Source organism: Orbicella franksi, chromosome 2 (assembly GCF_964199315.1).
Source record: "Orbicella franksi chromosome 2, jaOrbFran1.1, whole genome shotgun sequence".
In the NCBI taxonomy this organism is placed as follows: Eukaryota; Metazoa; Cnidaria; class Anthozoa; order Scleractinia; family Merulinidae; genus Orbicella; species Orbicella franksi.
In genome coordinates, this window is record NC_138146.1 from 27,445,084 (window position 1) to 27,472,439 (window position 27,356).

The 27,356-nt window shown below is 38.2% G+C and overlaps 3 protein-coding genes across 3 annotated transcripts; all 3 read right to left on the bottom strand.

Moving 5' to 3' along the window:
• Positions 1 to 444: 444 nt before the first annotated feature.
• Positions 445 to 7,277, bottom strand: LOC145479024 (uncharacterized). The gene is made up of 3 exons (XM_081457268.1): positions 5,844 to 7,277; positions 3,263 to 3,445; positions 445 to 1,843 (listed from the first exon to the last, which is right to left on the bottom strand). The coding sequence occupies exons 1-3, from the start codon at positions 6,844 to 6,846 to the stop codon at positions 1,353 to 1,355; spliced, it is 1,677 nt and encodes a 558-aa protein (XP_081313394.1). The 5' UTR covers positions 6,847 to 7,277; the 3' UTR covers positions 445 to 1,352.
• Positions 7,278 to 9,668: 2,391 nt separating this feature from the next.
• LOC145472346 (uncharacterized) lies at positions 9,669 to 13,520 on the bottom strand. The gene is made up of 3 exons (XM_081454942.1): positions 13,494 to 13,520; positions 13,138 to 13,300; positions 9,669 to 10,137 (listed from the first exon to the last, which is right to left on the bottom strand). Exons 1-3 carry the CDS (start codon positions 13,518 to 13,520, stop codon positions 9,968 to 9,970), a joined length of 360 nt encoding a protein of 119 aa, XP_081311068.1. The 3' UTR covers positions 9,669 to 9,967.
• LOC145479025 (uncharacterized) lies at positions 13,287 to 25,633 on the bottom strand. Its single transcript, XM_081457269.1, has 16 exons — positions 25,370 to 25,633; positions 24,584 to 24,773; positions 24,124 to 24,344; positions 23,024 to 23,174; positions 22,058 to 22,639; positions 21,057 to 21,514; positions 20,632 to 20,762; positions 19,078 to 20,208; positions 17,918 to 18,017; positions 17,298 to 17,457; positions 17,111 to 17,174; positions 16,654 to 16,720; positions 16,212 to 16,309; positions 15,772 to 15,898; positions 15,156 to 15,290; positions 13,287 to 13,936 (listed from the first exon to the last, which is right to left on the bottom strand). Exons 1-16 carry the CDS (start codon positions 25,616 to 25,618, stop codon positions 13,544 to 13,546), a joined length of 4,257 nt encoding a protein of 1,418 aa, XP_081313395.1. The 5' UTR covers positions 25,619 to 25,633; the 3' UTR covers positions 13,287 to 13,543.
• Between the last annotated feature and the right edge of the window lie 1,723 nt (positions 25,634 to 27,356).

Genomic DNA, 27,356 nt, shown 5'->3' on the forward strand with positions numbered 1-27,356 from the left:
TTGCATTATGGGTCAGATTAAACAGAGAGGAACTCGAAATACTGATTCATGGCTCGTTTCTATCGCTTCCGACGTACTGCTTTGGGTGAATAAGGCGGTTACCATCACAGGCTAATTGGTTGACATATTGTAGTAAGAAACTACAAGTACTAATTGCAATTGGTAATCAACTAATGAGTCATTGCGTAACCGACTGAGCAAATTTCCGTTACATAATTACCAAGAAAAAAAATAATCTAAAACAATCAGACTCTAATCTTTCAAACTCCGCCGTATAAAGTGGCTTTGAAAATTAACACAAAAGGGGAAAACAAGAACGTTCCAGTTTGAGGAAACTATCTGTACGTAAACCAATTTGCCGTCATTGCTAATTAAGAGCGAAAAAGGCAGATGATTTAAAAGAAGGTATCAAACAGCTTACAAGAGGCAGAGCAAAGAAAACTATCACTAAAAGTTCCCTTTAATAAAGGATTTGATAACAACAGCCCTAGCTTATAGATCTAGTCGTTAATACACAACTTCCCAGTAGAAACAGCCAGACTTCTCGCTGGGAAGGTAGCGTCTAAAATAACATTTAACGACCCAGTTTACCAATTACAAAGTGCTTGTTTGTAACTTATGACATAGTCTACACACGCACGCAGGTCCCCGGGACGCAGGTCAGCACTAAATAGATATAAACATTAAAATGGTACAGAGCATAAATTATCAAATTCCTCAGAAGGAAAGCGAGACACACGTGGCCGGCCACACCTATCTCGTACTATGCGAGAACCTCTGCTATTTCATAAATATTTTTTTCACGTCGTTAAGTAGTACTGTACATGTGTTCTGCTGGATATCCATACATATTAATTAACCATGCCACCTTTTCTGGATTCTTATATATATATACTGTACAAATAAATTATATAGATATATCTAAAAGGTTCCCACAAATATCATTATACTAAGTTATTAAATATACGTGTATTCTTTCTCTGTAAAAACTCTCAAATAAATTTATCAACTAAAATAAAGACAATTTTAGGCTAACGAATGTTGTACGTAACTAGTTCTTTTAGTATCGTCAAACTATTGTGGATCATAAAAATACTAAAAATCCGGATCACATATCACTATCGATTTCAACGGCTGGAGCAAGATAAAATTAAATAAAAAGAGGGGGACGGGGAAGGGGAGAAACGTTTCATCTAAGGTCCTTTTCAGCATTTGCATTAGGATAAGCAATTCGCCAAAGAACTCGCGTGATGACTACGCTAGTGTTTAATACTTACGTTATTTTATAAAGATAAATTAGCTACAGTGCTGTCTGTACCGAATACATGTATGTATACTATGTGTGACCATTTTCAAACGGTTTCTTCCTCCTCCCTCTCTTCCGCAACTTCATTGACGCGTTGATCCATCTTTAGGCGCCATCGCAGATGAGAGGGTAACGCTCGTTTGCCCAGATGGTTGCCTAAATTTGCCACCTCTCTTTCAAACTCTGCCAGTAACAGAACAGGGTCGTTAATTTGTGAATGGTGAGTGACTAGGCCAACGTGAATCTGCCCGCCATGATTTGTGATCGAGATTGACAAACCACTTTCTGTTTTTCTAGGCGTCCAGCAGGTCATCATTTTCGCCATTTTTCCATTGAGAAACACTGGCATGTTTGGTCCTGGTATTTGGGTCACTGTACATGATACCTTGTTTATCAGATAGTTGATCAATCGTCTCACCATAGGCAAAGGGAATAGCAACAGGCAAAGCTTCATGAAACCGTAGATGATAATGCTTTCCAGGGTAAAGGAAAACTTGTCTATTCTACGCCTCGTTTCCCACAGTCGAGGCACAGCACCTTGAGAGATATAAACGTTAAAATGTCTGGTAAGCTAAGTAAATCTACAGCAGTCGGCCCGATTGCGCTACTCATAGTTCGTAAGTAACGCGACTTATTCATACGTTAGACACAAAAGTGGCCCTGCTGTCGACACTAGTACTACCTCCGCATGGATGGAATGCTACTTCATCCCTAGCACATCGCAGGCCCACAGTGTAATTGCCGCGATTCCCTAACAGATCGCTGTTACCTGGATGGAAAAGGAGCGCAAAGTACAATACGGACAACACGAGAAGACTATAAAATATTTGGCGCTAAAGGTGAACCTATAACTCATGGATCTGGAGTCTGTTAGCCCAAAACCTTAGAGAAATTAATAACAATGGGGATTAGTGCCACCTTAACTTATCTAAAAGGAGACCACCAAAACAAGGGGTGCCCAACACGGTACATGTAGGTCATGTGGGTTGGATACTTAATCAGATTGCTGCTTTTGTTGTTGATCTTTCAAAGTAAATGTATGTGATTTTTTGCTGTATCCAATGACTGAGAACACGTTGGCTTTTTTCTTGCCCAGAGAGGAGTAACATTGATACCCAGGATGACTAAACACCAGCTTACATGTTTTAGAAAATCATGATTACTTCAGTGTATTATTGACATTTGTTGTGAATCACTTTGATTTTGGTTTTCAGACAGTCATTGAAAGCCACTCAATTGCAACCGATTCACTTCTCTTTAATCACTTCCTTAGGTGCTTCATGAACAGTATGAATCAATTGTTCAAACAATCTAACTTATCTGCTGAAGTTCTCAGCAGCTGGAAATGTCCATAAAATTTCATTTATGAAAGAAAAACAAGAAATTCTTGATAAAAAAAATTATTTTTGCATTATTAGTTTGAGTAGTTTATTCCTATTAATTTGTGAGAGGTTACTCAGACGAGTTATAGAACATTCCCTGCGGTATCATATTATAAGCAGAAAATGCTGCCAAAGGTTGAGGTGCATGCAAAAAGCTATGGAGGTTTACCATTTGTACGCATTGCGGGCCTAAAGCATGGTATATTAAGAATGTGAAAAAATTTCCATTGCCAACCATATTGCCAGCACATTGGTGATCAGTCTAGCAGCTTAATTTAATGGACAACCAATCCAGGGGCTGATCCAGGATTTTCCTTAGGAGGGGGTGGCATAACTGACTGGAGAGGTAAACAAATATTAAAAGCAAATATGAAGAAGGCTTCATCTCAGAGGGGGCGGAGGTGCACCCCCTGCACCCTCCCCCCAGATCTACCCCTGATATCTGAACACACTCCTTCATGGCACTGGGTTTAAAATATCAGTTAGGGGATCAATTTACCTGGCTTCAACTAAAACTTGTTTTAACCCAGTACAATGATCAACATAGGAAAGAGGTTTGACATAACCACTGTACCTTCTGTTCCTACTGGAAGTTTGATAAATGCAAGAGAAAATTTGTTGTCCAGCTGGAGTTTGGTGTGTTGAGGTCTGACATCCGTCCTAATACAGACCAGAATGTCATCAGGGTATTGCACTCTACATCTCTGAAGAAATGAACGGATTGCACCAGCCACACAGGAAAGGAGAATGATGTCCACTGAAACCAGAAAAAGAAATTTTTTTTATCTTAATTTAAGTTTCATATTTGAATTTTTTACTTAAATAACAGTTTTCAGCAAATTATATCTCTTGGACACAATTCTTTGAATTAATATTTATGTACATTAAATAAATTTAAAGTAAAATGTGTTTAAAACCTAGAAAAGATGATGCATAAAGTACATTAACATTTGCATAACAAATATATCAGATTAAGGCTATGGTATAGTGTCATCTAGATTTATAGTGTTTGGTTGCTGTGGTAAAAACAGTGGTATTGTCTTGTCTTAACGGTAATGGCTTTGCTTTCTAATATTTTAATGTGTCTCATATCTTAGTTTTTAACATTATTGTAGCATATTTGAGAATCTTTCTACATTATTAATTTTTAATACGTTATCTTTTTACTCTGTAATATTTATATGAGGGCCACTGGTTTTTCAGTAATTTACTATTCTGTGTTACCCTCGTTAAATAAAGTCGATTATTTTTATTATTATTATTATTATTATTGTTGTTGTTGTTGTTTTTGTTGTTATTATTATTATTATTATTATTATTATTATCAAAAACTTGAAAACACATTTAAATAAATTTCCAAAACTGCTCAGTCTCCTAGTCAAAATATAAGGTCTACTGAGTAATTGTTGTTAGTTCATTCTGAATTTGTTCCTATATCAAGCAAATCACCTAATCATACAACATGTTCACAAGAGGTCATGATGAAATCTTTAAGTTGTAGTGAAAAGGCCCTATACAAGCAAGAATCTTAACCACAATCTTGCATAATACAGTATCCTGTTTCAGTCCCATAAAATAAACAGCTGTACATGAATTCAGTCAGTATGTTATCCTTGTGTAAGTTGCTTAGATGCAAAAGTAATAATTTGAATTTTACTCTGGTTGACAACATCCATGTACATGTAAATGTAAACTTTACTTGTAAAGTATAGTTAACCACAAGAGCTTATTATTACTGTCCATCGATATGTCTCAGGTACAGAGATGCTATTCTGTTACTGTGTAAGTGCATTACGAACATTCCAAGGAACTTGATACCATAAACAATGGACACTACTAGCTATGTTGTCTCGGTATCCTTATCAACAATTAAGGCTCATGTCAATGGTATTAATCCCATCCATTACTATTGTTTGCTCATCTTAGGTTATCAGTTTTACTATCTGTTGCATATCCGGTCTCAACAAATAGTACTCACGAACATGTTATGCTACACCAGTCTTTGTACCAGCAGCATGCTAGGCACATCAGCTATTTTTCCTTGGCTAGTATACAGTGTTTCCTTTCCCTCCTCTACCCTCTCCATAAATAAACTTGGACAACTGGCCTGGGTGCACACCTTCCACTTAGCTATTGCCCACGTCAGGCTGGGTGGGCCCCTTACCCCACCTTATTCTTAGCTACCTAAGCAGCTAGGTTGGGGGGCTTCATTCTCTGGGTGAGTGCGCTATCACCCCAATTCATTCAGTGGGTGTGTCCGCCAACCGCCCAAGTTTCTGCTTTGGGGTTCGTGTCTGCTAACCACCCCACATTGTGTTTATGCTTTGGGGTTTGAGTTCGCTAACTGCCCCACTTTGTTTGCAGGGTGTGTCCGCTAACCATCCAATTACCTGTCCAGGGTGTGTCGCTACCACCTACTCTCGTTGCTATCCCAGGGAGCACCCAGTGTCCATGGTCCCATTTACTGCCAGATTCGTCTTGTTTTTTTCTTTGTTCATACAATATTATTAGAGAGCGAGTTGAACGCATTACCCGCGGGTAATCTGCCAGAAATTACGGTACATATGATTAAAATCTGAAATCTGATGTGCATATAGTTAGCTTGAGGAATGTGGCTGAAAATGGCTATTTTCAAACAGCTGTCCATGACTGCAATTGTTCTGTAGGCTCACAAATTATTAAGAATAAAAAGCAGCGATATTAAAGAATGACGTTTCGACGGCTCCATGCCATCATTCTCAAATTCAAATACGATATCTTATTTGAATTTGAGAATGATGGCATGGAGCCGTCGAAACATCATTCTTTAATATCGCTGCTTTTTATTCTTAACTGGCTTGCAAATTTGTTTATTTATTTTTTTTGATAGCTACAGAGTTAATAACTCTACCATTGGCACCTTTGTGCCCATTCTATGGCTGTTAGCTTACCCTTACACTTTACACAACACAAAATTGCCTTTAATATTATGTAGAACTTGTTTAAAATAGTAGTTTCTCTACCATAAGTTGCTTATCATTGTACCAGTGGCAATGTAGCTGATGAATTTGTTTATTCTCATTACCTGTCTGCTTCACAGTAAACTGAGAAAGTAGATGTTGATTAATTCGTGAGATTAAAAGTATAGAAACAAATATTTCACAGATGTAAATTACCTTTAGTGCGAGTAATATCCTTGATCCTCTTGACAGACTTAAAATCTATGGGACCAGACCACGAGACATGAAAAGAATCGTTTATAGATGTACTTCCCTCGCTTTGATTGGCCACAAAGAAATCATCTTGACTTTTCATGAGGAGTCTTTTGAGAATGACAAGTGGTCCAGTGAAGCAAGCACAGAAATATGTCGCTAATCGTCCCAAGAGAAAACAATGCCTCTTGAGATACACGGTCTTATAATCAAGAGAGTCTAACACAATTCTCATTAAAGGAAATATATCCGCAATGCTCTCATGTATTTGAAACAATACTCCAGTATCATTGCTGTCATTGAATTTCGGAAACAGAGTCACTCTCCACATCTTCTCAAGATCCTTGAAGTTCGATAGTTCAGTGATTTCTCTCCAATTCTCAAGGTTCGCAGACGAATTCTCTTTACTTTCAAGAACATAATTACCTATGTTTAGATTGTCAAATTCCTTCCATCCATACCCGCTTAGTACCCTCACGGGAGACTGTCTAAATTTTAGCAATCGCAAATTTCCATGCAAGATTCCTTGCTGTAGTAATTTGTCTCTGACAAAATTTTGAACTTCGTCGATGGTGACCATTCCCTCAAAAAGAAAGAATAAATTGTTCACTGGCGCTGTATTTACACAACTCGTCTGTAGCCACACTGCCTCTGATGTGGACATTTTGCTCAGCTTGCCATCTCGATGACGCCGAATACTGCAATAAAGAATAAGTTTCCTGACGAAAAAACACACAGGAACAACGAGAATCACGGCACAGAGAAACAACGCGAAAAGAGTAACGTTAATAATGAAGACAGTTAAAGATATGAAGAATCTTGCCAAGAAAACAGTTTCGGTGGGGTGCGTGAGCCGTTTGCTCTTCCCGTGAGATTTGTTTTGAGCCAGTGTTTCTTGTGGGGATGTCTGGTTCAAACGATGAATGCTTCTTGGAGATGCCCAGCATTTGTCGGTTGTAGAACACATAGTCTCTATGCCATAAACACGTGAACCTGTAGTTGACCAGGCCAATTTTTCACGCGAGTAAACCGCTCATCTCCCGTTGTCTCGTGTTCGTAAATTGCCATAAGCGTAATTCTTCCGTTCCAAGCCATGGTCATTTTGGGTAATGTTCGATCAAACAATACCAGCAATCGTCAAATGAAAGGTCACATTGTCATTTCTTACTCGAGGCCGTTGTTCCTTTGTCGAATCGTCGATTCAAACGCTCATATTCTCGATTTATATTACGTTCCGTTTCTCGGGAAACGACGCCATGTTTGTTTACCTTCAGACCACTTACAACGACATTTGTGATTGGTTAAGAAACTATTACGTGGATTTTCATTGGCTTGTACTATTTATCAAACAGCCGGCGCGAAAATAATTTGAAGTCGGCTAGTGAAACAACATTGACATCATCGGATCAGAATATTCTAAATTTATTCAGTGTGGAACGTGTCAAGTTGATGTGACATTAGGTGTCCCAAATTTTTAACAATGCTTGCTTTTTATTGCTTTACACCTGCCTAATGATTGTTTTTTTCCGCGAGAACGATTATTCATACATATTAAAAATCTGAAAATAGACGGATTGAAAAGAACTCACGACTGCTCCAGGCCCGGCCGAAGGAAGACCGGTAATTCTGTGAAGTGAGTGAAATCGAAAAACAAAATATATATGTTACACTAGATGAAAACCAAATGCAAAACGTTTTCCAGTGTCAGTGCGTGAAAGTTTCTGTTCTCCCTTTCAAAATTTAAAATTAAGATAGGAGCATTTGTAACACTTAGCATAATAATTGAACAGGTTCACACACAGCTTGCTATTTTTGACTGAATTGCTTTTCATTTTTTTTTCTTTTCCTAATTCTTTTTACGCAAAGTACATCAGTTCAGTTACTTTAACACTCAACTATTGCGTGGTTCAACCAGGCTGCCATTCTCCAGCCTCGCAGTATGAAAATTAAACAATGAAGGAAATTCCTTGTTTACTTTTTTTTGAAATACAAATATTATCTTTGAATACGTACATTATTGATTAGAAACATTGCGTCAAGAACCGATGTCAAAAAGGTTTGTCCGTATCTGCACCGCTGCATGGCTAAAAGCTTGATTAAGTTTTCATGTCTTATCTTTTTCATTATTATTTTTTTCGCTCAGGCTAAGAAAAAACAGACTGAATATAAACTTATATAAGTTTAGGAGGCAAATAAAAAAATATTGCGATTTACTGGTCTAGATAAGCACTGCGGTAGATAACACTGTTGTTTTCCCACGCACGCAATAGCTTGGGAAATCCGCCGGTGTTTTTGCCGGGTCTAAATCCATGATAGCTAAAATGATTGATGCCGACATTAAAACAGTGACTTTTAAGGAACAATAGCCTTCAAAAAGTATGACAGGCTTAAGTGCAACTGGTCATCCATTTAGTGGTAATAACTTTCAGCCTTGATCCGGTTCTTAATTGCTTTCTTTGTGGAAGAAACATTAAGCCAACTCGTTAAAGAATCCGACCGAACAAAACATTTCTTCATCGTCCTTTAACATGGTGTTGCGATTTAATGTAGTGAAAATACATTAAGGAAGTACTGACAAAATTGAATTTATCCGCATGGCCCATTGACCAACAGGAGCATCAGTGACATAAGTGTTTGGGCTCTACAAAATGCCTAAATAGTCCTGGCAATTACATTAGACCAATACGGAAAGATCTACCAATGAAAAAAAAAAAACTCTTCTTTGTACGCCGTTTAATAGCAACAAATACTTTTTTTTTTACTGAGGTCTAGGTTATTTTACTACTGTCATTTTTATATTCAGTGAAATCTGACAAAAAGTTGCGGATATCTTTGTAACTGATCGACTACTGATAAGACAGGAGCTCATCACGTGCCATTGTCATTCCTTTTTTTAAATGAGGTTTTCGGCTAACATTTTGTAGAAAAAAGACTGCTAATAGTCAGTATAGACTCTAGCTGATCAGTAGTGATGTTAAACCCGAATCATCATCTCCAAGTTCTTCATGTTTCATACTAACCGGAACGATTTTTTTTTTCATGAATCCGAGTCAGTAGGCGGGCCCTGTACATGTTAGTTTATGTAATTATCTTGTCGTCCCGTCACGTTGGACCATTTGCACGCAGAATAGTTTTGCCATCCTCAGGGTTTTATTCAACAAACTGAACGAGATGGCGCGACGGTGATTGTAAAACATAAAGGGTGGATTGTGTACAATTTGTTGAAGTGACGGCTACAGACCTTGCTTAATAGGATGGCAAAACAAAGTGATTAAAATGCAGTCATATCTTGCTGGGAATTGTGGTTTATTTAATAATTTATATTCTCGAAAATCCTACCTTGTCCCTCTTTTATCACCCAAAGGAGATTAGCTCGTATTATGGGAGATGGTCACAATAGCTGTTTTTTTTTTTTTTTTTTTCGTAATCAAACTACTCAAGAGGTCATTTTCAAAGTAACAAATGCTGGGATGTCCTAGCTCGACTTGACAGCAGCTATAAACTACCAAAGTCGTGAACAATTATTGAGTTGGAATGAAAGCAATCTCGCCCAAGCAGTGAATATTTGTTATCGTATGGGGTACGACCAGATTTGCGTCCCCCGGCTTCTAGCCATCCGATTAGCTGATTGGGTTTCATCCTCTCTTGTCAGAGATGAATTTTCGACTGCTGTAAGCAATACGACTTTGATTCAATTGAAAAAAAAGAAAACACAATTTCTTTGCATGAATGTGCATGTAATGACCACTATATCCTATCTTCATCCATCTCTGGGGGGGGGGGGGGGGGGAAAGAAACTTTAAAAAAATTGTAAAAGTTGTAAAATAAAATTCCTGAGATTGTTCACGATGCAGCTGGGCCAACATTCATGCTGTGCAGCTCAGCAGTCGTTAAGCCGACCTTTCTATGCTCACGTTTCACAGAGTTCGGGAAAGGTTTCTCTTTATTCAATTGTTTTGGTCTTTCATCCACGATCGAGATATTTGGTTGCTTTCCTTCCTGGCTGCTATCTGGATTTTTCATCTTGAGCGGTTAGCTACGTGACTTCTGTCCGGCTTCAGATATTAATCCGAACATATATCACAGCTTCAACCGCTGGTGGAAGGTTCGACGTAGAGAACTTTTGATGGCCTGGAGACCTTTTTCACCTTGGTTGTCTTTTTCTTGCCCACTGGTTTTTGGTTCTTTCGAGAGGTGTTGGGAGCTACTGTCTGATGCAGGGGCCTGGTGCGGACGTTGGGTGGTGGAGAGCTGAAAGCTACAGATCAACAAAGAAGAGACATGAGTTCATGTATTGATACAAAACGATGTACTCTTTTGTTGGAGTGACCTTTACAACTTATATCCCTCTCTATAATTGACCGAACGAAACAACAAATAAAGAACACAAACAATGCCCCTAAGCATAAGAACAAAAAAAGAGTGCCGTTTAACAAGAACGAAAGAAAATAGAAGTTGTAGAGCAGTGGAGATCAATTGACACATTCGGTTGACCTGTTTACATCCTTGATGCCGCCCAATTCAGATCACGTGATGATTCATTTTAGCGGTTACAATTGTTCTGTTTGCACATAGGACCATGCAACTGAATCAGTTGCGCGTGGCAAATTGCACAATTTCAGCCTCACAAACGAATCATCACAAGGTCTGAATAAAATAGCAGCAAGGATGTAAATTAAACTCGTTAGCCGAATCCGTCTGTTACATTTGTTTTTCCCACAGCATTATCATAACAAAATGTAAGCAGTGACGGTGACAGAGTTAAAAAAACCTCATTACTTCTTTTTTGAGGATAACATCTCGATTTTAATAACAGTGTCTTTAAGCCACAGGATCTAGACTACTTCTAAGACGCTCCTGTTTCCGCTACAGGAAATGAAAAGGACATTTATGAAAAAAAAAAAGCCACAGCCAAGCTATTTGTATTTATAGCAAACCGATTCAGTATCAACTAAAGCACTTCATGGATAGAAAAAAAAAGTAATAAAAATAAAGCGTTCCTATGTAAACAGTAGATGCAATATTAGCTGACAGTAACATTGATAAAAAATGGCCGAGAAGATGCGTAACGACAAGCTAGCTGGAAATCTTCTTCACTCCCAAGGGTTGCTATAATTCCTTATTAAAATGTCAGCCTGGCCTTCCTGTTTGAACGAAAATGGTTGAAATTTAAAAAAAGAAAAATATGCGCTGACATGAAATGTCATATTATTCTGCAAATATAGAAAAGAAATGTTTTCAAATTTCCGATCGTGTTTATTTTATAGAGAATCGACAACAAAAGAAAGTAAATAAACTTTGTATACATGGAGATATGTATGATATATTTTTTATCAGTAAAGCGAAGACTTAAAATACTGTAAAACAATACAAGGCACTTGCTTTCCCGTAATGATTACTGGGTTGATGAAAAAGTGATTACTCTTAAAACGTTGAGCGTATCGAACTATTCTTTGACAACACAAAAGAACAACATTAGTCAAACTGGGAGGCATATTATGTTCTTCAATGTACCCCTTTACGCGGTGAGCTTTTCCTATTTGCAAGGCAATTTCAGGAAAAAAAAGTACAGCATTGCCCGAAATTTACTCTCATATTTACACATATTGGTTATATTGTAAAGCAAACAACAAAAGCCAACCGTGAAAAGGAAAGAGCTATTAGAGTATTCATATTCAAGCCAAGAAAGTTTAACCATTGGAAAAAATACCACCTCCAGTGTCTCAAAGTAGGCTTTCACGTCTAATGAATGCACTTTCATAATTGAAGGTCGCTTGTTACCTTCCCGCTCTGTGACTTTGTAGTAGTATTAATGAAAGTATGCATGAGACGTGATACGTGTTAATTTAGCTGTTGCTTTAAAGAAAAGAAGATTGCAACATGTGAATTAATCCGATATTACGCCTTTACCAAGTTTCAATTATTTCAATGAATTATGCAAAATAAGGTCAGAGTACACAATTCCCAGGCTCTTATTGATTTTTAGGCTTTTTACTACATCATAAGTCGTTGGTATTTACTAAAAAGCACTATTGGGTTTACCATGTGTACCGCATTCGAAATGTTGATTTTTTTTCCCATAACATTAAAGCAGTATCGATCGTAAGTTGTCATAATGGCCTACTGGAGGATTCCAAAAAGCTTTATGCATGATTACGTCAGACATCATAATTCACCCGCAAGCCTCGCTTGCGAGAAATTTTCTCAAGCCTCTTCAAGCTGGTTTTTTTGTGTGTGTGTGGATATTCTTTTCATCTTTGCTGCTTTGGAAATTTGTCCATGATAAAATTTACAATTTGCATTTTTAAAGGGAGGATCGGTGGTGAAATTTGCTTGTCTAGTGTCACCACGCTAAAGGGCTATTGCTTCGAGAAAATTCGTGTCTAGTAACTTTGGATACTTAGAGGCTGTTAAATGTGTGAACAAAACCTTTTTACAGATAAAGAAAAGATTAGTTGTACTCTGGGTCTAGAAGGAAGTGAATACTGCTGAGGTGGAGGGTAAGGAGGATTACAGGAAATCGTCACAATTGCTGGTTTTCAGTGTCACGCAATTCAAAATAGATCAAAATAAAAATAAAAACCGGTCAATAGATAAAGTCCAGAATCTAGGAAATGAAAGAAGGTAAATGTCCAAAGACTCTCGCCAAAATTCTAGTCACAGCAATTTTTCTTGTGCGAGATATGCGGAGAATTTTTTTACCCAAATTTATAGAGATTTGTATGGAGAAGCCATGCTGGTGCCCATCCGTATGGGCACCAACATGGCGGCCGGAAACTGACAGAAACATCTGTCACTGAGTTTTGCTACAAAAGCGTGAATTTATCCCTCGAGGAACTCTAAAACATTAAAATAATACTTTTTCTAAGACATCAACTGTTCAGATAACCAAGTTCCCCGAAATAAGTCACTTTTTTAACCATCATGACATCTCTCTAGGCCGTCATGTAAATACCGCGTCAAGCAAAAGCTTAGAAATTTAAGCGTAGTGTATCACAAAACCAAGAACCCATTCGGAGCGAAAATTTGTATGAATATTAGTTTTCAGCTGCTCTCATACATCATTTAAGTAAAATCTCAGGAAGATCAATAGTTTTGTACTTCGAATTTTAGTGACGTCATGTGAAAACCAGCTATAGCCTTCCACGTGGAGCCAGAAATCACTTTGCGCAAAAGAGAAGTCGGTTGAAAAACGTTTTGCATCATATTTAACGTGATTTTAAAACTAATCACGAAATTAAACAACAGTTTAACTCACCTGCAACAGGGAGATCATCTTTGTATTCGAAATGAACTGCCCTACTCCAGGATGGGGAACGTGGCTGCTGCGTACATCGTGATGGTGACCGCAAGCTTTTATCCCTGGGTGAAGATGGAGCACCAGCAGCATTTCGTTTAAGCGCTAAATCTTCTATAAATTTCTAAAAGAAATGAGAAAGCATGACATTTTGGGTACTTTCTATGATAAAAGCTAGATGTGTGGAGGGTTTTTAAACCTTTTTTCTGGTGGCAGTTTTGAAAGAAGCTCGATTGTCAGTAGATCCCCTCCCTCCCCCTGAAAATTACTTGGTTTGCTCCACAGCTCTTTTGTGCTTATTTCCTCTCGTACTGAACAGTGATGGAGATAAACGTCTTTTGCATCTTATGGTAGCAGGGGTGCATGCTTAACGAAGTTTACTTTCATAAATTTTACTGACCTGTGGGGGTCCTTGGGGGGTTATCTTCCGTCTTGGGACTGCCCCTTTGGACGACGGAGCAGTCTTCTTTTGTTTCGCGATTGGAGGAAGAGTTCTTGGGGTGGAATTGGCTTTTATACCAGGCCAACTTGACTTTCGCGTTTCTTTCTTAATCTCGGGTTTAAGTGCTGTTACGTTCTCAGGGTTTCTCATTTTGTTACTGGCTACTATCGAGGCAGCTGCCATTTTTGCTTCGGCCACTGTGTGTACGGTATTCGCGATGGCCTGACCTTGTTGTTCCCCTTGTTTACTGTCGTTCTTTTCTTGGTTATTGTTGTTCGTAGCTTTATTTTTGCCTTTTCCTTTCTTTTTGTCTTTGTCCTGAATTAAAAAGAGAAATGCCTCATCAGAAAAAAGTATTTGCATATACATGCACATTTACCACACAAAGGTGTACTTCTGCGGGTTATGCTGTTAGAACATGGGGGAGTTGTTGAATACTGGCCGATATTCAGTCTTGAGTTGTTTGTCGGGTTTTTTTTTTTTTTTTTTCACTTTTCCTTCTTTATTTTTTGTTTCTTTTTCTCCATTTAGTAGTTAGAAGGTAATATTAATAGCATTCTATTGATTTTATATGTAATAAATGTCAAGTATAAGTAAAATGAATATTGTAAGCTACGGTATTGTGAATAGTATCAGTAGTGTAAACTACGATAGTATTTTGAGTGGCGGTAATAGTAGTGTAAGTAACGGTTGTATTGTAAGTAACGTCAGCAACGGTGTAAGTGATATTAGTATTGTATACGTAAGTAAGGTAAGTGCTGTAGGTAATATTATTGTAAGAAGTGTTAGTAGCGTAAGTAATTTTAGTATTGTATGTAATTAATTTATGATTAAAAAAAAAAGTTAGAAGGTAATAAAAAATAAATAAGAATTAGCTCAAATTTTAAAGCACGAGTCCATGGCAGACAGGTCATGTTGGGAGGTGATATTGGAGCTCAAGTTGAACCCGGTTATGTTTCTGAACATGGACTGTACAACAAGTGCGATTGTCTTTTCGAAAAACAATCTCGATATTAGAGGCAAATGGAACGAAAGTAGATTCATTCAGTTGTTTGAATTGACATGGAGATGAAAGTTTTAACAATCCCGTTCTTTTATTAATAAACGTTTTGTGTTATAAAAGATCGTGTGATTCATGGCTTTTGCATTAAATTTTAACCTCAGAATACGGTATTGCATGAAAAAAATGATACTTAAATAAGAATTGTGTACCTTGTGAAACACTGACACTACACTGAATGGTAATGTGTAGAAAAAATATCAAACAAACAAAAAATTACCCCCCAATAGTTACCCTATTCAGTCTATCGTTAAAGAACCGAAATATCTCAAAATCATTATAACAAGTAGTAAAATCTTTGTAGTTCAGCTAAAGACCAGATTGCTTCAGGTTAAACCTGTTAACTTTCTTGACGTTTAGCAGTTTTAATTGGCGTGATTTATTTTAGAGAAAATCATCACTTGCTGATGTGAAAGATAAATACTACCTAATGGTATTTTGGTATGAATAGACTGTCAGCTACATTTTCTAATGTACCTCTTCTTCTTCGATTTCAATGGCTTCATGTTCGTCAAAGGGTGTCACCAGAGTGCTTTTCCATTCCCAAGCGGCAAGAATTAGTTTACGCACTTCAGGGTTCAAGACAACATAAAACAAGAAGAATCCAAAACCCTGTCGACATAGCAAATGCAATTAAGTGTTTGTCCAAAAGCGCGGCAAAGACTTCGTCTTAACCTGTTTTTACCATTTGTCCATCCAATTAATTACATGATTTTATTTCATGCACTGTAAATCAGTGTTTGCGTATAAATAATCACTGGACACCCCGCAGAAACAAACAAAGAACTTTACTATGTTCTCGTGTGTGCCTTACTAAGTTTAGTTCAGTACTAAACGTCTGCGCGGTTAGATTTCACTAGCTCATGAACATAACCAACATACGTAGACGCACTAAGTTGCTGTTAAATGTAAGTAGCCCCTCTTTGTTTTTTTTGAGATTTTCCTAGCAAAATCAAAGGAGGCCAACAATCCACATCTTTCTGAGTCATCGTATTTTGCTTATGCTTATTCCTATATGCTAGTGAAAACCAGGCTTACGACGGTCTACGCACCTAAAGTGCCTAAAAAAATACAGTGAAAGTAGAATCATCACCTGCAACGCGTTAAATATGGAGAAAAAGGTATGGTAGATATCACGATCGATGTTCAAGGAAAGTGATCCCAGAAGCCAGGTTAGAATGACACTGATTGTTATGCAAACCACTGTTTGTAAACCGGACCTATTGAGAGAGTTATTTCGTTTCAACAATTAGTACAAACCAGGAGGAAAGTAGTAGCTGATTCAGAATTGACTGTAGTATCAGTGATATAAGCAGCGAAATGCTTTAGTTTTGAGGCGAATGAACGACCTATTCGAATTTATTGTTGTTTGGACGAAGAAAGACGGTATCCTAAGAAAACTACAACGTTCTATTGGAACCAACCAGCGAATTATTTTGTATTCGGGAAAAAAAGGGTCCGTCTTTGATTGATCTGGTCGAAGTTCATTCATGTAAATTTAAAACACATTAATATAACTAACTGATGCCTTACTTGATGACACTTTTCTTGGTTTCATTTTCTTCAATGTCGCTGGACTTACGGTAAGTAATCAAAGCTTTCGCCAACAAAACAATGAGTATTAATTGTACCTGAAAACAGAAGAAGCAATATGCTCATGATTTTGGATATTTATTATCCATCAGAGTTAGGTGATAAGGAGACAGCCCTTGGCTCATTTCAGGCTCTCTGAGACATGAGTGTAGGCAGGCCTGAAGATGTGCACTCCGAGACCTGAGTGAAGGCAGTTTTCCACATCGGTCCCCGAAAAGAAAATCATGCATGAAAAATAGCCATACCTCGAGAATTTGATGTTTCATTACCACCAGGACGCAGTCGCGTCCCGGGTTGTAATGAGGATTGGATGGTCAGAGAGGCTGGTAGAAGAATCGCAGAAAGATCTCTTGAGATGCATAGCGATAGGTAATCTACTCACCATCCCTAACGTAATTATGGGTGTTGCCACTGACCAGCTCAACGCGTCAGAGAAGGAGATCCAGCAGCTGAAACAAAGGAAAACAAACACATAATTGATGTATTTGTTTAAATGTATCAAAAAGCCATCAACACAACAAAAACAACAATAAATAGAGCAGAAGAGTCTCCTTGAAAACGAGTTGTATGTCCGAAGAGTGATAATAGTAGTGAGCTGTATTTTAATGAGGAAGATATTTGAACAGTGAAGTGATGAAGTAAACGAAAAATCATAATCACTAAAAAAAGAAAAATGCAACATTTTGTTTCAAGAAACTCTATCAATTCATCCTTTTGGCCCTCTGCCAGTGTCGGTCCTGTCAGCTGTGTCTATGTGTCTATGTGTCTGTCTGTCTGTTTCTTTACATTTCAATGAATATAGTATCGCAATATGTTAATATAAACAGGGATTAACTCACTGTGGATGTTTATCGTACATCTCGTACTTAGAGGCAAGGACACATACAACAACAAGCGGTAAACCTGAACCAAAACCGCAGCAAAACATTAGTGCATTTTAAATCACATATTGCAATGCAATGTATATTTCACTGCTCAACTACCAACGTCGTATTGTAAAAGACTGTCCATGATAACTTTCCTTACCCCAAGCGCCTGCGTAATAGAGTTTTGTTTTCAGTTTCTGCTGCTCCTCGCTTTCACGCTTCCTGGTGAAGGAGAAGAGGTAAAGGGCCTGGACTATAAGCCAACAGAGAGTTACAAGAGACAAATAGTTCATGGTAATGGCCACAACAGCACAAGCAATCTGAAAAGAAATAAAACATCATAATAATAATAATAATAATAATAATAATAAACATTTGAATGGTTTAACTTATCAACAGTTATTTACAAAATATGTAAATGCAAAAATAATCATTAACGATCATTAGCACACCCTTTCACAGTCATGTGACAAAGTGAGTAATAGAAACTCACTTTACGTGTACGTGTCACTACAGAGCTAAAATCAGGCGATCTCTCATAGTGATCTTACTTTCTAAAACACTACAACTCGATCGTTTTTTAAACACTTCATTAGGAGATTTAAAGCTATGCAACTAACAATTATTTAATCAGTGTATCATTTTGCAAGAATTGATAAAAATATCACCAAGATTATTTTGGTTTCAGTTGCACTATATAACCTGTTTTGAAGGCGTATGTCATCCATTTGGTGCTCATTACGTCAAATATCGTAAAGGTATTCGATGTATTAAACCTACTGTGTCATCTCTAGCGTCAGCTCCGGCCAGGAATAAAAGCTGAGATAGTAATACGCAAATCGCTTGACTCATTTGCATATCTCGTTCAAAACGGCTGTCCCTGCATAGAGAAACGATTACAATATGTTACAACGAATGCTTGTTTTAGACGTTTAACGTGACATTCTGTCAGTCAATGGCTACATTTTGCACTTTGATTTGCGCTTACTCGACACACTCAGCGAGTCAGTGCTATACGGGCATTTTATAGCTCGACGAGCTGCCCTACACGGTCGTTCTCATATCTTTCTCATCCCGTGGATTACCGGAAGGAAAATGTTTTACAACAAGGTAACCCTTCATGAAAGTTTCCCCGGGCCTTCTATCTCAGGGGTCTAGTGCCCGGCAATGTGCGTATTGTTAGTTAAACCTAGCGGGGATCTTCGAAAAAGTGCAGCAGGGCTTTTTAAATCTCCTGCCTAAATAGCGGAATTAACTCAGGAATGAACTGTCATTGCTGAATATTACTGTGTGCATTGCCCCTTACATCTCTATCAAAACTCTGTTGAAACTGACAACCTGTAAGAAACGGTTACTGACCAATCCCCAATGATGACCACTTCATAAAAGTGTTCCTCGATCACATTCGATTCGATGCGAATTACAAAAATTGGTGTCCATATACTATGGATACTATTACTATTACCAAAAGTGTTAAAAACTATGTTCTATCTCGGCAATATCAAACTTAAGTTTCCACAATTCTTCCAGCCCTTTCCTTTAGTAATCCGTCCTTCTACTCCCATGGTTTTTTATGTTCACTCAAACGAGATGGAGACTAACTCGATAATCTCGCGGTTCTATTAGCCTCCATGCACAAACTATGTATCATTGTCACCTTTAATTGTTATATATGTATCTTTTTTTCTTTTTTATGCTAATATTGTAATTTCAAAATGTAAGTGCAAAATAAAGTGAAGTTGAAGTTGAAGTTGAAGTTGAAGTATGGAACACAATGCCTTCATCCTTATTACATAACAAGGTGTTACGACAGCAATAGTGCGCGAGGAAACGGTTTAGAAAAACATAGATAACAGCTTTTTTCAGTCTAATAAATTTCTTTTGAGTTTCTCACAATTGAACACAGTTAGCAAACATAGGAAGTACTTATAATAATTTACCTTATTTCTTGCGGATTTTTATCACTTTCCCCCTTTGCCTTGTTGACTGAATTTCCTCCGTGCTCACTTTCCAGGATAAAGTATGTGAAACAAGGACACATCGCTGCCATTACCTTACGCTTTGTGACTTTCCTTTTCATGCGGACTAGAAAACTAACTTTTTCAGTCTTCTCGACGTTATCACTCACTTCACGAGTTTCGGTTTTTTCAATGCCATTTCCTTCTGATTCTTCTTCAGCCTTTGAAGCCTTCTTAACTATGTTGTTAGATGAAGAGGGCTGCCATTGAAAGCAACAGATTGTCACTTTTTCTGGTTCCCGATGAGAAAAAGAACTGTTTGAATCTTGCGTTGTGTTCCCGTCATTTTGTTTCACGTTTTCACCTGTGGCTGCTTTGAGATCATTGCTCAAAAAATGGTTTTGGTCTTTGTAAGAATTTAGTGTTACAGCATCCTTTCTCTTTGGTTTAGTTTTTTGAAATACGTTTTCAGTGTCTCCAAGTCCTGTTAACAGCTTATCATAGTTTCGTTTCATTGTTTCGGCGCCAATCCTTCTGACCCTATCTTCGCCAATTGGAACCTTTTCTTTTTGAACTCCTTTTGATGTAACAACAGCTACCGATACACTTGTACTCGTAACCTGACGTTTGAAGCGAGCTCCCTCGACAAGAGAATCAGTCCCTCCAGAAACCGTTGTTTCTGTTGCCAGTGTTTTTTCTATAATTGTGTCTTCTCTCTGTAAATCATAAATCATCGAAGTCACCAGACTACCGTGACGCGAGAGTTTCCTTTGTCGACCTTCACTGGAACATGGGGAATTTCCTCGTGAGAATTCTTCTCCGTGCGTCGCGCGGCCGTTTCCTTTCTCTATATCATTTCCTTTTCGACATTTCTTCATTCCTGTCATAACATCAGTCTTCTCTTCGGTAACATGAACTGAACGCGTTTTTTCTTTCTTCAGATCACCGCTCTCTAGTAAAAGGGTGAGACTGGAGCGATTCTGACTGCTCTGTTTTTCATCATCGTCTCCTTCAAAAGCCTCGTTAACTACAGAGTTATTGTTCTTTTCTTTGCCTTTCCCTTTTTTCTTCTTAATCTTCGTGGAGCCTTTGAGTTGAAATTCGTTTGCGCATCTGCATTAAAAAGATGGATTGATCAATGACATTATACTGTCTACACTTACCGCCAACATTTACTCCACGCGCAACTATGATTCAAAATGAAAACTGTACTGTTGATTTAGGATCAGAATTAAACTCTGGATTACTATTCTGGAAAACTGTAGATACTTGACCATTGTTAACTCATCGGGGTAGCTATCAATTTCTAAATAAAGATAGACAGAAAACTAGTACGTAGATCGTCTTGTTCAAGAGATAATTTGACTGGAATTACGGAAAAAGTAAACAGACATTTTGTTTGTACTAGCTCACAATGAAAGTTGTTGAAAAACTTTAAAAACTGACTTTGAGTATTTTATGATATCGTTAGATACTTGAATAAATAAAGAAAAAATTGGCAAAGTCGAGATTTTAGATTTGGAACTCCATACTTACGATAGCGTAACAGCAGCTGCTACGGCTGCTGTGGTTCCGACGGTCGCGACTGCTACTCCGACGAACACTTTCTTAGGAATCGGAAAGGTGGTGTCATTACTCTCTGAGACTCCATCCGTGTTGTTCTTACTCTGATCAATAGAAAATAGAAGCAATCTATTAAATGATGTATTTAACATGCGCCAATCACTCAATCATTTTATTGCATGTCGAACAAAGCAGGTTGCTGGCGAAAGAAATAATCATTACTGAGTTTTCGGTATAGACATGCGAGGAATTGAGAATGCCAAAGAATTGTAGAGACTGAAGTAAGCTGCAGGTGTTGTCTGCTTTATAAGATCTTTCCGCAAGAAGCAATTCTGGGTGTTGGTAAGATGAAAAAAGAAGGAATTCACAAATGATATGTGAAATGGAAAGCAACCTACCGTTATTCTGATGAGGTCCTTGAACAGTGTCAAACTGAACGTATTTGTCTCATTAACTCCCTCGACTGAGACATAAAACCATCTGCTAGAGCAAGCTTTCACGTAAATGATCAATCCTTCTGCAGCGAATTCCTCGTCAGATACAAAGCGGGGCTCGGTGCTGCCTCCCTTGGAAGTAGCATTACAAAATGTACTGTTTTGAAGGTCATCCAGTTGCCAAAGGGGATCGCTATCAGCAAGCTTAATATCTCCATGGAACTCACAGGATCCAAGGTTGACGTGATAATTTCGGGGATTCCTGATGCTTGTAGAAACTGAGATACCAGCACTTCCATGGGATGTTTGCAGGAATACGGTCTTTATCCCCGTCTTGTTCAACAAGTCGTATTTATAATATTTTACAGAATTTTGTACCACACTGGACACTACCTCTTCTTCTTCCTCGAGCAGAGCAGGTTCTAAGAAACAATGCGTAAGGAAAAATAGTGTAGTAATTAATTGTAAAAGAAGAAATGACTGCGTTTTTAGAAATGACTTTAAGCAATGTGTGTTTACTCACGAGGGAAAATGATGTCATCTGCCGATTGAGCAAATGTATGGCGATATGCCACGTGGACGTATGTTGTACTTGACCGGTTTAGTCATGCATGGGAACCCAAAAATTTGGAAATTTTTCGGTTTAAACTTAGAAATTGCTTACAATTGTGGAAATGCGTTTTTGCCACTGGAAAGCAGAGCTGATTCTTGATTCCTTCAGTATCGTCGAACAGCAATTGATCGGCAAACCGAGATTGTTGCTTACGGATTAGGCTGGAATTTGATATGGGGCTTGCTTTTTGACATCACTGACCTACTATCCCACTTTAAAATGTAGGGAAATAGTTTTTCCTGAAACTGAAATTCAAAAGATGACAAAACTTACACCTTTGAGTTGAAGCTAGAGATGAAAGGACAGAAGAGAAAGCCGGATCACAGCGAAAATAGCACGGCAAAGCACTCACCATAACACGAGCTTTCTTGAATGTTTCCTACCAGGGAATTTACGCCTGCAAAGGTTTTGGAAGAAACTACATGATGATCATCAGGATCACTGGCAATGATATTCAACTCATTCTTGTTTAGTCTCTGACCAATCCCTATAACAAAAATGTTTACCCCGTCTCCACGGAGCAACTCGGATGGTGTGATTACCGAGCCCGTCCCCAAGCTAGCTCTTCCGTCAGTAAGAAGAACAAGCACTCTCGGAATACCCAATTCTTTAGCTCTGACTCCGTGATCTGGGTTTCCAAACAGGCTTGCATGGGCTTCTAAGAGAGCTAAGTCGGTGCGGGTCAAACCAGGTTCGTAAGGTACCGATCCAGTTGCACTAAGGACGTCTTGCTTGTTGGCGTAGGTGTTAAAACGAAACATTGTCGTCGGAACGTCGCTGTATCTGATGAGAGCCACTCGAGTGCCATCAGGATATGAAATGTTGAAATATTTGCAAACCTTTATGATGAACTGGAGTCCAAGTTGAAAGTTGGATGGATTGACGCTGGTAGAGGAATCCAATACGAAGGCTAAATCGATCGGATTTTGACAATCTAAGGAAGATAATTGAGATAAATTAACTATTACCCTATTCATACATATTTTTGCGTGTGTTTTACGCGAATGGACAAAAATTGTTAAGGCGCGCACAAAATTAATGTTGTGGCTGACTTATTCCACTATTAATGAAACAACTTTTCGTCTAAGAATCAATCAATGAGAAATCTAGAGGAAGACAGAGCTACGATATCTTCGAAAAGGACATTAATATGACCTTATAATTAATATCTCGAGCGCGGTCTCTGCCAATGCTTTTTTTTAATAGGATGTCCACTGTACGGGAAGGAGACTGTGTTTCTAAATGTTCTCCATGTTGAAACCGTTATCTACTATGTGTGACTGCTTTTATCATTTGTTAATATTGCCAAAGTCATTACCAAGACAGCATGTGACCAGCGAGGTTGCAAGAGGACAACCCGTTGCAGAATGTTCACCCTTGCAGCTTGTCACCAATTTGCACCTTCCACTTCTTCCATCTACCGAACACCTTGGCCCATTCCCATCTGACGGACATAGGAGACCAATTACCTGTTGATAACAAGATAAAGACTTACAACTGTTTCTTAACTACAGAATACAGAACAATCTCTGAAACGGGACCTACTCCTGTCTCACTTTGTTCACTTCTGTACATAATCCAGGATAATAGGCAGGGCTGTTCCTGTTTGGAACCTGGTTAATTTATTGATCATGACCATCACTGGCTTCATCCAAATAACGTCAATAGAGAGAATCAAGCGGCTGGGAGTATTGCTACTCCCCCGAGCTGGATCCTATTCCATCACGGGTTACGCCTCAGCATTTTGTCAAGTGTTCTACCATTTTACCGATACCCATTTAGACTCCTGGACGGAGAGAGGCACTGTGAGAGTAAAGTGCCTTGCTCAGAAAGTCAGTGCAATGAGCCGGCCAGGGCTGATACCTGGACCTGACATCCCAAATCAAAAGAGGCAGCGGAATCGAAATTCCTAGAGAATTGCTGCCTACAGTCATAAAGCACTACAGTCGGTCAATAACAAAGCGGACCTTTGAGGGAATGAACAACACCAGCCATTTGGAATATTAATGACGAGCTAATAAAACCGATCCAACGTGTTACATGCGTAATCATGCAACCTCGTCCCCTGAAGAAGACTAGCGGCATAACAGTCTAAACACTGCGATCAATTATTGATACTGACTCCTTATCATGAGACAAACGATCAAACGTTCATTTGTCTATTTAACCACAGTGAACAAAAGCCACATCTTCTTATATAACACACAGCCTTTTTGTAGTGTGTGGACAAAAATAACTGCCGTCCATTCCATCGTTTGGTGGCACTAACAATTTTTTTTCAGGTTTCAGTTGCAACGGTCGTTAGATTGACAATGGTAGCCATCTGAATTTAACTTTGGCTTTTTTGTACCACTGAAATGCAAGAATTGAAAACTTTAATTTTAGATTAGGAGCTCAAGAAACATCAGTCAATCTTACGTTACGTGCATGCCGCCAGTGATGGAACAGTGTTTCGATCCTAGCTGTACTTTGTTGAACATTAATAGATAATTCCAAGAAGCTGTATTCTGTTCCTTTGCAGAACTTTCCCAAGTTCCCAGTCGGTAAGCTGCTGTTGTCAGCTGAACTATATCCAGTAGTCCATAGCCAAGCGGCAACCTTAAATCCTATCGATGGGAACGCCACAATCTCCGGTTGGCCTGCAAGTGAAGTTGATAGAAACATTTTGCTTGGAAAAACTTCGCAAAGCAATTCCAAAAGAAGGTAAGAAAGTATGAAGACGGAGTTTATTTGCGTAACATCATTAAGACGCTATAGTTCACAAATCTTTCAGAAAAACTTTGTTATACGAGGCGGGGGATCCTTTTCTAAAGAAGAAGAAGAAGAAGAAGAAGAAGAAGAGGAAGAAGAAGAAACAGCTGCCTGTAACCAAACTTACGGATGATATTGCTGTTGACAGATAAAGTTGCAAGATGGTACATGTGTTTCCCAATTAGAGGTAGAAATCCTCTACCGATGTATTTACGTCCATCAGCCTCTTTAGAATTTCCCAAGCTTTCCTTTCTTTCGTATTCCTGACCGTTGGAGCTCTCCTCAGAAAATTTCATTCCTGATGTCTGATACAAGATCTAACGAAAATGTGTATCACAGAAATGTTAGCTGGCATTATGTGTGGTAAAGTTGGAAAAGTTTAACATTTTACTTCTTGAAGGGACTCGTCCCTAGTAATCTTCAGCGAAAAACAAAAGAAACAAGCAAGGAATGAACCGGAAAAGGAGCCATATTTTCTCTCTTCGAGATCTTTATTTCTTTTTCTAAATTATAAGTGACCGATGCACTGACAGTGGTGAAACGCGTATTTCGAGTTCAGTAGTGAATCGGACAGCTAAAACGTATTTTCAGTGGTTCATGCCTTGCTTTCCTGGAATGGAAACAGAAAGTTAATTAAAGGGAGACCGTAATTGCATAAACCTGAAGATGCTGTGAAACACAACAGGTCATAGGTGCACAACAATAATGTCTGACTTGAAACTGATCGACAGGAATCCAGTAATCAAACATGACTAAGTACTATAAAAATTATTTGGTCTTACAATATGAACAAATTTGTCAACGCCATGTTTTTAAATTCATCTGTAGCTGAACATTAAACAAGAGAGGACTTAGTTTCTTTTTTAGACTTTTGACTTCGCAATTAGTAGGTTACAGATCTCTTTAAACTCACTTGAGCAGTAAATGCCGCTATGTGGCGTCTCCTGGTAATCCGAGCATCACGTAATGCTTGCAAGTAAAATGGATACAGTGCCCTTGTCCTTGTTGTATCTCCAACCATGTCAAGGTAAGATTCCAGAGAAACACTGACATTCTGTGGGATCGAAGGGATTATGGCACTATCCAAAATACAGCAAACAATGTTTGGGTCTTTGGTGGTTGAATTTCTTAAGGTGGCTCCTGTGCAATCACTGGCTTCCATGAAGTAGCCACGGAAATATGGAGAATACTTTGAATAACACTTAATGCAGTTGACATTTCCTGTAACCAAAAAGGAAGAAAGCAATTTCGATAGGGACTCTACCGTTGCCTGTTATTAATAAAAACACTGGTCTGAGACATAATTTACCTAAAACGTGACAAAGGCAATTGCTGCTAAATGTGAAGATTCTTAAAGAGAAGTTATTTCAAACCAATAACAATTGAAAAGTCTCCAAGAAACAGAACAGTTGAACCGGCAACAAGAACAGTTGAAAAGTCTCGAAGAATTCTTAATGTTAGATCGACAAAGCAGTCTATTAGAAACTGTCGTCTACTCTGAGATGCGGTATTCTGATCCCTAGCATTAAATTAACTGAATGCGCCGGATTGTTTGCATTTATTATACATAGACCGCGCTCTAGGGAAGAATCCAGCCTTTGTCGAAAATGTGAATTACATCGTCGTTGCCGTTGCCGGAGCCGGCCTCGTGACAAAGCACAACTCAGTGAAGAAAACAACTGAACAAAAAAAAAAACCGAAAGCCGGACATTTTACACAGGGTCAGACAAATTTGTCGGGCTTCTTAATTAACTAAACGTTTCAACAGTAAACAATAACATTACAATTAAACCTCGACAAGGAACTTTAGGACAGGGTATGTCTTTGAAATTAAGCCTTTCCCAGACTCAACAACGAAAGTTCTTCAAAGTTAATTTATTACCCTTGTGTATCATTTGGCATTAATATGGCATTTGCTTCCATTCAAAGATGTTACGGTATAGTCACCATTTCTCAATTGTGGTTCTTGTTCGTAGTGCACAATGAAAAGTAGCATACCAATTTAACTTTGTGGTTCGTATTATAATTAATAACACATCGCTTTGGTGCGGCTAAAATAAGTGTGTTTCATAAGCTGTGCATTTCCACCGTACTCTTCCCTTTACAAAGTTTAATTTCTATTCAAGAGTAGTTTTCAAACTAAGAAAAGGCGTATTAGCGACCTCCTGCTGGTCGTAATTCATACTTTACGACTTGCCAATTTTCTCTAACAGCAGGATTCTCTTTTTGTTAAGATTTCTGTGACGATTTCAGAGTGGAAACTGAATAAACAAATTTAGAAAGAATCCGCAAATACAAATGAAAAGTCTCCTAGAATACGACCGGACAAAAATAAAGTAAACGAACTCCTAAGTATGAAATGTTAAGGTATTATGACAATGATGCTAGTATACGGAGGGGCGTGAAACGTTCATGGCTCATGTACTTTTAATTTTGGTTCAAGGTTTTACAACCGAGTTTATCTTTAAATAAAGTCTGATAATGCAAACATTCATTTGGCAAGTTTTGGTCAAAACGGAAACATGATTCTATTTTCCTTTAGATGATACTAGCAAAAAAGTTTTAAGTTATAACCTCGGAGATTTAAATTAGAAAAAAATAGAAAACAAAATCAAATATCCAACCATCCCTTGCCCATTTCAACTCCCCGACAGCGCGCATTCTCAATTTACATTTGTCCCATACTCTGAAATATCTGTGTCTATTATTGCTTTTCTCTTGTGACCGTAGGACAATACCTCTCCATTTTGTTGTTTAACACCACCGACAAATAGTTTATTTTGTAAACAGTCAACATTCTTCTTTCTGTCCCCTGTTCTTTTCGACATTTCTCCTCTCCCTGGGAAAAGAAACTTTAAGTAAAAACTAGCTACCTACGTGCCATTTATAAATATTGTTGC